General features: G+C 45.5%; 1 protein-coding gene across 1 annotated transcript in view; it reads right to left on the reverse strand.

The window, feature by feature from the left end:
* The window catches only part of Tbc1d8 (TBC1 domain family member 8), a 107891-nt gene that overhangs the window by 25472 nt on the left and 68386 nt on the right, over window positions 1-14033 (reverse strand). Inside the window, exons 5-8 of the mRNA XM_008845880.3 lie at window positions 13381-13621; window positions 3472-3679; window positions 1340-1537; window positions 259-432 (exon numbers count right to left, since the gene is read on the reverse strand). Coding sequence (XP_008844102.1) covers window positions 259-432; window positions 1340-1537; window positions 3472-3679; window positions 13381-13621 — 821 coding nt within the window. The remainder of the gene's footprint in view (window positions 1-258; window positions 433-1339; window positions 1538-3471; window positions 3680-13380; window positions 13622-14033) is intronic.

Raw genomic sequence — 14033 nt, forward strand, 5'->3', positions numbered from 1 at the left:
ATTGCACCTAGAAACCCACAAGGACAGCACCGCCAGCTGCACAGGCCACACAGCACAGAAGCACAAGAAAGTCACTATGGGGAGTGTGGAGAGTCCACCCCCCAGTGTCTTTTGCTTGGTGCCCAGGAGAAACAGAGGGAAGGAAAGGGACAGCTGCTGAAGCACTCCAGCCACCCAGGCCAAGCCACTCTGAGACAGACACGGGGAGCAGACAGCTAGGCAACCTCCTGTACCCAAGGCCAGAGGCATCTCACCCACCAGGTGGGAGTCAGGACTCTGGCTGCCTGACTGCTGGAAAACAGCAGTCAGGGGCTCAGGGTGTGGCAGTGGGCTCTTTTCCTTCTCTCCCTCTTCGCTGCTTTGAGAAGACACCATTTCAAGATCCCCAAACTTGTCACTGCACATGCTTGTTGAATAAAACATGGGTGACATCTGCAAGGCAAACAGACAGAGAAATATGCACAATTAGTATGTATCAGTTAAAAATAAAAATGTGAGGCTGGGAAGATAACCCAGTGGTTAAAGCACTTGCCACGCAAGCCGGGGGCCAGAGTTTGGATCCCTAGAATCCACGTAATTGCTGTGTGGATGCGTGTGGCAGCCCAGCTGTCATTTCAGCCTATGAAGGGGGAGGCCGGATCCCCAGAGCAAGACCAGCCATACTGGTGAGCTCCAGGTTTAACTGAGAGACCTCAATGAATAAGGTGGAAGAGCAATCAAGGATGGATCAAACACCAGCCTCAGACCTCCACATGCACATGGGCACACGTCACATGCAAACGGCATATACACATGCACATCACACACACACACACACACACACACAATTTAAAAATATACAAAAAGTGTTTCTTAAACTAAATCACAGCAGGGCAGGTGAGGTCCCAGTATACCTAGGGCCTTTCCTATAGCTATCCATCCACAAGGTGATAAAGCTTCTTCCTTAACAGGTTACAGCCGCCTTGACTAACATCCTTTGCAACCTTGGAAATGGGATACCTGCTTCAAGGTATGCACAAAGTGTGCCCTTCATGGGGATCCCCAATTGCCCCTCTAACCTGCAGAGGGAGGAGTCCCATTGACTCCTCCTACCCAGGCAGCATGTGGAGTACCCAGTGAACCCTCTATGCTACAGGTGGTCCCCACCAACCCTTCTAACCCAGGCAGTCCCCGACTCAGGACACAGAGCATCGGGAGTGATACCACACTGATGCATAACCATCGCCAGCACATCTTCCTGACACCCATGTGGACCATCTTTCCAGGTACTCCCCTTGGAGATGATGGCACCAAAGGTGACAAGAAAAGTCAGAGAAGGCCACCCCATGAAGGCTCCTACCATGTCATCATCGCTTGCTGAGGTGTCATAATGCACGGGGTGGTTGGCATGGACCTGCTTTAGCCTCACCAGCAGGCTCTCTACCAAGTTCTCTCTGTCCTTGAGTTCAATGAACTGGAAAGCCATCTTGCTGCGGATGCTGACAATGATGGGGTTAGGCAGCAAGCTTGTGTCCTCCATCTTCTCAATGCTCACTACCTGGGGCAGAGATGACACACAAAGTACAGCAAGGAAAGAGCCAGGCAGGTGTCTGATCAAATGCTCAGAAAGTATCCCAAGGTGCAAAGCAAAATCAAATCACTGCAGGAAAGACCCTGGGGAAACGGCTAGAGCATGTGCCAGGCAGTATTCATTACCCACAGTACCACAAGGTAGCAACAGCCCAGAGTTCCATCCAGACATGAGTGGCTAAGTAAACTGTCATGTACACAGATACTGGAGTATCAATCAGCCTTCAAAAGGAAACTCTGATACATGCTATAACATGGATGAAGCTTGAGAGTACTATGCTACCATGAATGTGATACTCACAAGAAGATAAATACTAGGGTTGGAGAGATGGCTCGGCAGTGAAGAGCACATCCTGCTCTTGCAGAGGAACTGAGTGCAGTACCTAGCACCCACATCAGGTGGCTCACAATCCCGTGACTCCAATGCCCTCTTCTGGCCTCTGCACTTATGTGCATATATTCAGACACACACACACACACACACACACACACACACACACACACATACACACACACACTTAAATGTTTTAAAAGATAAACACTGTATGATTCCATGTATTCAAGTCACCTGGAGGTAATCAAATTCAGATGGGAGGGGAGGGAGAGATGAGAGTGTTTAGGTGGGACAGTTTCAGGTTGGGAAGATGGAAAAGTCCTGGGGATGGTGGTGGTGATGGTGGAGTAACAAATATGTTCCCAGTCACTGAACTGCACACTTGAAAACTGAGAGGGCAATTGCACGTTATGCGTGTTATCAGAAAAAAATGAAGTACATGAAGACATCTTATTTTACTGTAAAATGAACACGTCTACTGCAGAATAATGATACAGGAACAAGAGACCACCTAGGAGAACTAAGCTTTCTAAAGAACAATGCTCAGGATAGATCAGCAGCAGCTAGACTCCAGAGGTCCCCACATGCAGAAGTCAAGGCTGTAAATGTAAAATCAGGTTGCCCCCCATTTCCACAAAGAGAATTATGCAACTTCATAGGAAAAAGGGACCTGACACATATTTAACTTAAAATTTTTTAGCAAAGTTTTAGGAGAAATTTTCCATTTATTCTCTGAGGGTGAACTTTTTATAGGTTGCTTTTATCCTTTTGGCGAGTGAAAGGGAAGAATTCATTCTTAAGTGTGGTAGGAAAAGCTTTAATTGCTAGGCACACACTTTTTAACGACAGCTTTATCAATAATGGAGGCTGGAATATGCTTCTCACCCATCACTTCTAAGCCATTTCAGGCTGCCAGAGCTACACCAGAAAGAGCAACAGCCACCTTGGTAACAGGCCAATTCAGGTGTTGCTCTCCTCAAAAGCCTGGTCATCCAGATGTCCCACCTTAGACAGCAAAGCTGTGGTGTTTGAGAACACATTCCCATGCCCTCCTGCAGCAGTGTCACCAGGCGCTCTGGTTTGGATATGGCTTGGCGTGTGCACAAAGGTTCAGTGGTCGGAAGCTCGGTACCCATGAGGCATTATTAAGAGGATGTGGAACCATTAAGCAGTGAAGCCTAGGCAGGGTGGTAACTGGGGTCATTCCCTCAGAAAGAATTAATGTAGCTCAGAGACAAGTCATTAAAAATTGCTGAAAAATTGCACATGAGTGCACTTACATACATGCAGGCAATATACTCATACACACAAAATGAATATAATTTTAAAAATCACCAAAAAAAAGACCAGCCTCTGCTCTTTGTCTCACCATGTGAGGTCTCCTGCCACTGTGCCACCATGCTCCTGAGCCTGAGAACTGTGAGTTAAACCTCTTATCTTTATAAGTTTGCCTGGTCTCAGTATTTAGTCTGAACAACATAAAATAGACTCAAATACATAGGTTCAAATGGCAAAGGCTGCTTCAGGAAGTGCAGAGTAGGGCAGCAGAGGTGACGGGTGGGGTCTACCTCTCTGAGTGGAAGCACAACGTTACAACAGCCATCCTCTCTGCTGGCAAAGCAAATGTAGCTGTCAGAGGTAAACATCCGCCCTGCGGTGTGACAGCGACTGAAGGGCGTCCAGAGGGAGCAGTCCATCACTGCATGGAGTTTCTCCTTCCTGGGCAGTCTGAAGAAAGCCCGGAAGAACTCATTCTGTGCTCTGGCCTCAAGGTCCCTGGGGAACAACAGAGAGAGCATGAGATAAGAGAGTGGACATACAAGCTCATGAAGGAAAATACCTCCAAACCCACTGGTGCAACCACATAGTCCAGGGCATATAAAGAGCTGCTGTCCATCCTCAGAGTCTGTGTCAGCTAGGCTCCAAGTTCACAGTTAACCCTCAACAAATACTACGAGCAGAGTATATTTCTCTACAAGAGTTTCTGCATAAAAAGAATTGATGAACTCATGAATCAAAATAAGCATCCCTTCAGCATCTGAGTAACACTAGGAATGACCACAAAGATGGTGTAAGAAGCCAAGTATCAAAAAGTAGGATTATGTAAGTGCTGGAAAGTCAGATTACAGTAAGTGTTGGCAAGAATAAGGGGAATCTGAACCTTCATACTCTGCAGGTGGGAGTGTAAAATGATGTGTTAATGTTGGAAAACAGTCTCACGGGTTAAAAGGAGAATCACCATGTACCCAGAAATTCCATTCCTGGGTATACAAACAGAACTGAAAACTTACGCCCACTAATAAGTTGTACACAAATGTTAACGATATTATTCATGATAACCAAAACACAATGGTATTCATGATAACCAAAACGTGGAAATGACTAAAACATCATGAATGGCTAAATAAAATGTGCAACATTCCTTTAAGAGGATAGGTATCACTGTACCACTAAAACAGGAGACACATGCCACAAAGTGGATGGAGCCTTACATATGCAGAGAGAGGCTAGACACAAAGTCTACTGGCTGATTCCACTCACGTCATGTCTAGAACACAAGTGCAGAGACAGGAAACAGATCAGTGGCCACCCAGAGGCTGGGGAGCAGGAGAAATGAGGAGTGCCACTCCTGAGATGCAGTTTCTCTGTGAGGTGTTAAGAGGTACAAAGCTGCCTGTGGTTGGCCGCACAGTTCATGAATTTAAACAGCACCCTTTAAAAGCATGGAAAACATGAAAGGCTCCTGCGCTTCTAGAGTACATAAGCTGCAGGGACAGAAGGGGAGGTCCCAAGATGCCCCAACTTTTCCCAGAGTTTTGTGCAGTGCATTTAAATTTCAATAGAAAACAACAACAACAAAAATGCTGATCTCCTACAAGAGAAAGCCCAGTGGTATTTACAAGAGGTCTAGGAGAACCTGACAGGGAAGGAAGAGGTTGATCCATGGTTACTAAGTGACTGTTAGAGAGAACAAGAGAGTTCACACGTGCAGCTGCACAGTAGGGGAACTGTAAACCATCATGAGCCACACGTCTGAAAACCAGAAGAAAGGATTTTAAGTATTTGCACTACAAAGAAATGATGTTTTAATTTTTATTTTATTTTTAATCGTCTTTGAGAATTTCTTTTTAAAAATATTTTATTATTTTTATTTTATTTGTAGGAATGTATTGCCTGCATGTATGTGAGTGCACCCATGTTGTGCAATGCCACAGAGGTCAGAAGAGGACTTCTGATTCCCCTGGAACTGGAGTTAAGGACGGTTCGTAGCCGCCATGTGGGTGCTGGGAATCGAACCTGGGTCCTCTGCAAGAGTAGTCAGTGCCCTTAACCGCTGAGCCATCTCTCCAGCCCCTAGTCTTTGAGAATTTCATAGACTCATAGAATATAATTTGAGCATACCTCCTACTCCTCCCCTAACTCCTCCCAGATATGCTTCAATCCCTCCCCCAACATTGTGTCCTCTTTTTAAATTTTACTTATTTTTAACTTTTATTTTTATGAGTATGAGTGTTTTGCCCGCATGTAAGTGTACCATGTGCATGCAATGCCCGTGGAGACCAGAAGAGAGTGTCAGATCCCCTAGAACTGGAGAGACAGATGGGTGCTGGGATCTGAACCCAGGTCCTCTGGAAGAACAGCCAGTGCTCTTAACTGCTGAGCATCTCTCCAGCCCAGTCCTCCTTTACTGAAATTTATAATCCACTGATTCCAATTAATACTGCCCATATATGCACGGGTGTGGGGCCAACCAATGAAGCATGATAAACCAACTATGGTAGTTTGAATGAGAAAGTTCCCCAAGGGTTCAAGTATTTGGACATTTTGTCCCCAGGTGCTAGAGCTATTTTGGGAGGTTTTAGAAGGTGTGGCCTTACTGGAGGAAGCACATCACTGGGGGTAGGCTTAGGGAGTTCTTAAGTCTTGCCGGATTTAGCAACCTATGGCTTCTAGAGAAGCATTATCTCTTGGGTAGGGTTAAGTTCAATTAAACTCTTTTATATGGGAAAATGATAAATGTTTCAAGAGATATAATATTTGATCTTATTTAAGGGGAGAGATGGCTCAGCGACTGAGAGCACTGGCTGCTCTTGCAGAGGACCTGGGTTTGGTTCCCAGCAGTCACAGGATGGGTAACAACTGTCCTAACTCCAGGGGATCTGATGTTCTCTTCTGACATGACCTCCATGGACATTGCATGATGTGGGTGCACTTACATACATGTAGGCAACACACTCATATATAAAAAATAATTTTCTTTTTTAAAAATTTGACCTTATTTAAGCATCATACAATATCCACAAATATCCACAGGTAAAAGTGCTTGCCAGATACGCCTGATGATCTAAGTTTCATATCCAGAACCCACAGGGGAAGGAGAGAACCAACTCTTCAAAGGTGACCTCTAATCTCCATACATGCACCATGGCACATCTACCTGCATTCACATGTGTGCACACATACATAAAATAAAAAATGTTTTTAAAAAAAGCACATGGGGACTGAAGAGATGGCTCAGCATTTAAGAACACTGAAGGTTCTTGCAGAAGACCTGGGTTCAAATCCCAGCACCCACATGGCAGCTAACAACTGTCTATAACTCCAGTTCCAGGGGATCTGAGAGCCTCTTCTGTCCTCTGTGGGCACTGCATGACGTGGGTGCACTTACCTAATGCAGGCAATACACACATACACATAAAATAATAATAAATAAAATGTTAAAAACAAAAAAGAGAAAGCACATGGTACCCCACTACAGGTTCTATAGTAAGATGTCTTAAAGTTAAAATAAACTTAAATAAAAACAATAAATGCAGTAAAATAACTGGACCTCAACCCCACAGCATGCTGGCCACAGTGGCTTCTCTGAAAGTCCATGTTTCCTCCCTGTGCGGTTCTTACATACATGGTTCTGGAACCTGTGAAGTCACTTGTGCCTCCCTGGACTATCTCCCCTTCCACAGAGCATGGTCAAAACCACATGGAAGACATGATCAGGAGCACAAAAACAACAGCTCACACTGAGCTACAGGAAGGACAGAAGGACTTAGATTCACTTTGCAACCAAGCACTCAGGAGTAAAGTGCTGAGTATCTGAGACAGACTACAGCAGTGATCTTTCTTTAAAAAAAAAAAAAAAACTTTTAATAAATTTATTTATTTGGGGAGGAGGCACTCATTCTACTGTGCATGTGTGGAGCTCAGAAGACAACTTGCAGGTGTCAGTTTTCTCCTACCATGTGGGTCCCAGTGATCAAACTCAGGTCGTCAAGATTGGTGATTCAGTGGAAAAGGTGCTTGCCACCATACCTGACAATCTGATCCATTTCAACAGCCCTAGGGCAACAACTGTTTCTATCCAGTGCACCTGCTGCCTGTCAAGCGCTCAATTCCACCAGCTTCTTTGGCTTCTGAGCTTTGAATGTACTGCAGTCTCCTTTCTGCAAACATCTGGTAGCCAGAAACCAGAATCCAGAGGAAAAAAAGAAAAAGAAAGAGAAAGAAAAAGAAAGCAGCCAGAAGTTCTTTTAAGATCTGAGTTCTCGTCCTTCCTCCCTACTAGAAAAGTGATCTTCTAATTTTGCCCTAAATGTGTGGGATTTACATTACTTCCTGCAGTACAGCTGAGGTGAAGGCAAGGACCTGTGTGGGAGAAGCCAGCTCCTTAGGGAGATCTGGTAAGCCCACCCCGTCAGGTTGTCTCAAGGTAGGTGGTAGTATGGGTGCTAAATATGCCAACTCCTTTTTTTGAAGAGTGTCAAACACTGCCCACTAGCTGCAACTTCCTTCCAGATTGAAGGTTTGGGTTTGGGGTTTAAGGGGGACAATGAGGAGGGTAGCCCTTTTCAGTAACAGAATTATTTATTTTAATTGTTTTTTGAGACAGGGTCTTACTATGTAGCCCTGGTCAGTCTGGAACTGCTAGATAGACCAGGCTGGCTTAGAGCTCACAGATACTTGCCTGCCTTTGCCTTCCCAGTAGTAGGATTAAAGGTTTATACCACCATACCTGACTTCTTGAATTATTTATTTATTATTTAATATGCAGTGGAAATATTCAGTGGAAAAGGTATATTTTGGCTGCATGTATGCAAGCGGACCACATGTGTGGAATTCCTGCAGAGGCTGGAAGAGGGCATTTGATCCCCTCCAACTGGAGTTATGGATGGTTGTTAGCTACTATATGGATGCTGGGAATGGAAGCTGGTCCTCTGTAAGAGCAGTCAGTGCTCTTAACAGCTAAGCCATCTCTCCAGTCACACAGTAAGATATTTATTAAAGGAGTTATGCAGCAGAGTGGCAGGGACTCTGAGGAGAGTTCAGGCCCACATGGCACAGTGAGGGTCTCATACACTTTAAAGGAAGGGGAAGGTTCTATGCTATGTGATGGACAGGTAGCCCATAATACACTTGTAGTTAGGCTATCTCTGATTCCTGACTCGGGGTTTGGGGTGGGGGCTGTTAGGCTGCCGCCCTTATGTAGAATCATCTATGAGGGTGGGGAGAAAAGAATCTAGAAAAACAAGTTCATGGAAGACCTTTATAAAATGACATGGCTCTGGCTTCCAATACTTCCATAGAAAGACCAACAGATGACAGTGCTGAGCGAACACCTGGGATGTCTGTAGCCTCAGAAGCAGCAGTCATGAGGATGAACACTGCCACAGTGAGGCTTAATGCAATATGTGCCATCATGCATAATTAGTAGAAAGTTCTAGATCTATATGACAAGTACATCTTTTCAAAACTCAGGTTTCATTCCCAAAACTTCAGGAACTTAGAAACTCAAGAGATCTGTTCTAGTTTGCCTTCAATTACCATGACTAAACACTGACCAGTACCAACTTGGGAGGAAAGTGTTTACTTCGCTTATATCTCCTGGGTCTCAGTTCATCTCTGAGGGAGCCCAAGGTAGGAACTCAGGGCAAGAACTTGAGCACAGGCCATAGAGGAACGCTGCTCACTGGCCTGCTCCCCTGGCCCCTACTCAACCTACTTTCTTTTTATTTTTCTTTTTTTCTTTTTTTTTCAAACTACTTTCTTATATAATACAGGACCACTCCCCTAGGGGTGGCATCACCCACAGTGGGCTGGGCCCTCCCACATCACTCAACAATCAAAAAAATGTCCCACAGACATGGCCACTGGAGGCAATTTCCCACCTGAGGCTCCCTCAACCCAGGTGTGTCAAGCTGACAACTAAAGCTGTCCAGCACAAGATCCAAGAAACTTAGAGGTGAAGAACTCATTACTTTCTCCACAAATCCAGAATCGATTAATACAGGTTAGATTTGTCCCTCCTATATTAGACAAATATGTTAAAACCAGGTTTCTTTCTCTCCCATCAACGTTCTGGAAGGCTTTAAGGAAGAACTCCATCTGGCCCGTGCAGGTCAACTCTATTCCCTCTGGTCATTCAGGTCATACAGGATGTGTCTATATCAGCTTCGAAGCCAAAGGCTGCACCACACTCAAACCACCGGACAGGCTAGAGCAGGCTGGCTTCTCCATTAGTTCAGCATTCAAGGTCTCCACCATGTCCAATACAGGACACCTGGTGGTGGGTTCTGCCCTTCTGGGTTAAGGGAAGACCAAGTGGGTCGTCTGTGGTAAACTTGCCTCCTAAGAAGGTACACAGAGGCTTCTCTCAGTGGCTGTGCTTTATGCAGCCACTCAAGGCCCAGGCCAATGGGTTTTTGGGAAATCCCAAGAATTAGCACCATACAAACAAGGCTGAGAAACGGCAAATGCTTGTGCTTTTTTCAGTGCTATACTCCACACATAAAACTTCTCAACTGCGTGTTCACTCAGAATGGAACCGGTGTTGTTACAATGACAGCCTGAAGGCCAATAAGCCGAGCTTGGTCACCCATCCCAACATCCCAATTAAAGAAAAAAGTAACGGTGGAAAGCAGAGGAGATTATTCAATAAGGCCACACTGGGAAGAGAAACAGATAAAGGGGTCCAGTGACCCCAAGTCCACCTTCAAGATACTGGCATGAGGTTTAGGTTTAAATAGAGGGAGAATTGAAGTAGGGGGCAGGAGGTAAGTGTAATTAACAGTCCTGGTCTGGGTGTGATCTCGCTGTTCTAGTCCTGCAGGTGGCTTGAAGAAGTTCTTATTGTTGGAGAGGACAAGCTGGTTCTCAGGAGACAATTACCTCCACCAGGGTGCAGCCTTGGTCTCATGGATAACTGTCTTCATCTTGAGGTGGGAGAGATAGATAAAAAACCAAAGGCACAGATGTCAGGCTTTCACCGTGCTTTCAGTTACCCCACAGGTCCAAATGAGAGGTCAATGCATTTTAGCAAAAGGAGGTTCTAAGTACCTATTCAAAATATATCTTCCTCTGTGACCAGGGGACCCCTAAGGAAATAATGAAATGATGCTGGAAGGCAGCAGCTTGTATACAACACCCAGGACCACTCACAGGACAAGACAGGAGGCTCACTCAGCCCTCTGACAAGTGACTGTGTGAAGATGGTTCAGCAGGCACCTGCAGCCATAATTCCTTTGGAAATTGTCCACACTGACCCCAAAGAGAGGAGGACCTGATAATAAGGGCACCTAGAGACCTTCACTCCCATGCTTTGTGCTCTTCTCATCATCCTGTTCCAGAGACACCATGGCAGCCTGGGTTCTGTGAGGTCGGGAAGAGTGAGGTGTGGGCCTTTCCTGGAGGGGTGCCTCTCCCACACTGCAGTAAGTGCCAAAGAACAGCAGGAAAAAAGTGGTTCAGAGAGGGAAAAGGTCAAAGAGATCAGCAGAGACTGCAAAAGGGAGGCAGGAGCTGACCACTGAGGCCGCATACCCTAGAAGCCACTGGGAGGAAAAGCTTGAGTGGAGGGAAGTAGTTTCCATTTACAACATGACCTTGTATTTTCCCAGCATGTTCAGTCAGTCAGAGATTTAAAGTCTCCTCTCCAACCACCCCTGCCCCATCTTCTACACAAAATAACTGGATAGCTGTCCATAACCGACCTAACTTTAGGATAAATACCTTTTGTTGGTATTTCAGCATCAGTTTATTCCTGACCTCCTCCTCCCGTCTCAGCAGCACCTCAAGTCCTGTCACTGCCTTCTGAGCTCTAGGATGATACACTGAAGAATCCCTGGTCCAGGTCCCCCCTGTACCAGGATGGACTCGAAGACTCCCAAGCCTAGCCAGCTCTCTCCTCTCCATCATAACAAAGCATCATGAGGCTCACTTTCATAGAGACTACCCAGTCATCATCCATAATGGATGTGAACACAGGACTAAGACATCTAATGGGTAATTAGACACTCAATAATCTAGTCCTTGATCCCATGGTCACCATTGGAAAGCTGTTAACTGGGAAGGGAAGTGAAAACGGATCAAGGAAAGAGCTGGAGGGGTATTCCAGCTTGTCTGGCTCTGAGCTGAAACTGTTTTCCTAAACTTTAAAATCTGCCCCTTTTGGCAGGGTGCCAAGCAGACTGAGTCATTACCTGTTTATACACCCACAGGCCTGGTCTCCATGACAAAAGTTGCTGGTGGGAACTACCCCAGGGGCAGGCCATGTGGGCCTTCCACTGTGGGAGGAAGTCCCAAACCATGTGTTGACAGCCGGTGGGGACCAGAATCTAGTCTGTGTGTTATAACTAACCCTAGACACCTGTAGGTTCTTGGATGCTCAACCACTGGCTATCCTAGGGGTCCTTTCTGCCCTTTTCTCTTCTCTCTAGTAGTTTTTAGGGTGAAATGTAGGGTGGGAATAGGAGGAGGACTTGGAAAATTTCCCTGACATGGATGAACATTGCCAACATTAATGAGATTTCTTCTAAAGAGATGGTCTGACTAGAATAGAAGGGACTGGGTACTATAACCTTTGATCTTCTTTTCTCACTTCCCCACACACACTAAGCACAGCCACATGAAGCACAGCCAAGGCTGGGTGTCTCTGTTTCTTCTGTTGCTGAGATGAAATACTCTGATGGAGGGGTTTATTCTGGCTCACAGATCAAGGGTACAGTCCATCATGGCAGGAAAGTCTAGGCAGCTGGTCACATCGTACCCACAATCAGAGACAGAGAACACTGGATGCATGCTGCTCCTCCCCTCCCTTTCTCCACTTACACAGTCCAGGATCCCAGCCACAGAATGGTGCCACCCAGTGGGTGCTTCTCCCACCTCAAGTAACCAAATCAAACCACAGGCATACTCAGAGACCCATCTCCCAGGTGATTTTAGATTCTGTCCAGTTGACAGCACTGACCATCACACCAGGACATCACCTGAAGCCCATGAGGCTGACCAGCACACACAGCACACCAGAGGCTGGCTGTTAGCTGGCCTCTCTTGCCCAAGACCATGTGGCTGCAATTCACATGGTTGCAGGTGCATACACACATGCAAGCAGTCCCACAATATGGCTGAACCTTGAGAACATTAGCTTAGTGAAACAAGCTGACTGCAAAAACACAAATGCTATAGGATTCCATTTATATAAGGTGCCTGCTCAACTTTCTATAAAAAGGTGGTTGCCAGGAGTTAGTGATCAGCAGGGCAGGAATTTCAGTTATGGGGCTGGAGATATAGTTCAGTGGCAGAGACATGCCTAACATGCACAAGGTCCTCGGTTTGATGCCCAGAACTATAAAAAAAAAAAAAGTGAAATGTCTTAATGTTCACTAATGAAACACTTAATTTCTACCATAAGGGTGTCCACATCCATATCCTGACACATCTTAAAGGGGACCTAGATCCTGAAATCCAAGTCTACCACATAAAAGAAATGAGTAATAATCATTTCTAATTATATCTGGCAAAATTAACCACAGTGATGGGGCCCACCAGATGGCTGAGTGGGTAAAGGCACTTGCCACCAAGCCAGACAATCTGAGTTCAATCCCCAGGCCCCACATTGTAGGAGAGAACTGACTGTCACAAGCTGCCCTCCGACATCCACAGTCACTCTGTAGCATGCATGTGTGCACACAATACACATACACATACGCATACAAAATTTAAAAAGCAGCAAAAAACAAAAGACTAATCAAAGAGGAAACTCTGAATGATACCCAGCAGGGAAATGCACATCTAGTACATGGGCCGTCAATGTTCACAGGCTCTGTATCTTTGGACTCAACCAACCATTAGTCAAATACTCAGAAAATCCTATCTGTACCAAATGTATACATTTTTCGGTGTACAGTGCAGTATAACAACTACTGATAACACATCTACACTGTGTTAGCTACCACTGGTCATCTAGAGATGCTTTAAAGTACCTGTGCATTTGCACAGGCCATATGCAAACAATTCAGTATTTTACTTAAGGGACTTGCACATCCATGGGTTTGATATCTGAAAAGATCCTGGAATCAATATCCTAGGCAGATGGAGGGATGACCACACACTTAACACTGTCAGAAACATATGTACATAAGGGCTTCAGGGCAAAGTATGGATCCCCTATGTGGCCGGGGGACACCTCGGAGCTGAAGCCCTACCTCTTGGTGATCTGGCTAGGCTCCTGCAGGTCGGGGTCCAGGTCAAAGACTTCATTATCCAGCAGCCTCCGGAGAGTCACATCTGCCAGCTGCTCCATTATCTTAAACACCTCATCCAGGTTCAGAAACATAGAGAAGTCACGCTCCTTATTCTGTGTAGTGATCCGGATGGTATCCGTGAGAAGGGCATTGGATGTTCTTTCCAATTTCTGGATATCAACCCAAGGGATCACAAGTTTAACTATAAGAGAAAAGGGCAAGTATGTATTGTATCTTAAAACGTGAGCCAAATGAGTTCATCCAAAGCTCTCCTTTAGCAAAAACACAGTGTTAAACCCTGTTAAGTAAGGGCAGAGAGACAAGCATAAGACTGTAGACCCAAGACTGCAGTGGCTGCTGGCAAAGGCACAGCCACATTCCAGGGGTTTCTCCCAAATTCGTGTGAAACTTCCCAAGTTGCTGGCTACTGCACACATCCAGGTACTGCACATACATCCAGGGAATGTCATTCTGGAATACCAAGTTGACTATGCACAAACTTTCCCATGAATACTTGAACTGCCATGCAATCATCATTGTCAGAAGATAATTCATTTCCTCTTTGAATCATGTATGGAACAACTATATCCAGCATTTCTACCCATTTACTTTGC

The sequence above is a fragment of the Nannospalax galili genome, unplaced genomic scaffold (genome assembly GCF_000622305.1).
Source record: "Nannospalax galili isolate Female #2095 unplaced genomic scaffold, S.galili_v1.0 scaffold182, whole genome shotgun sequence".
Taxonomy (NCBI): domain Eukaryota; kingdom Metazoa; phylum Chordata; class Mammalia; order Rodentia; family Spalacidae; genus Nannospalax; species Nannospalax galili.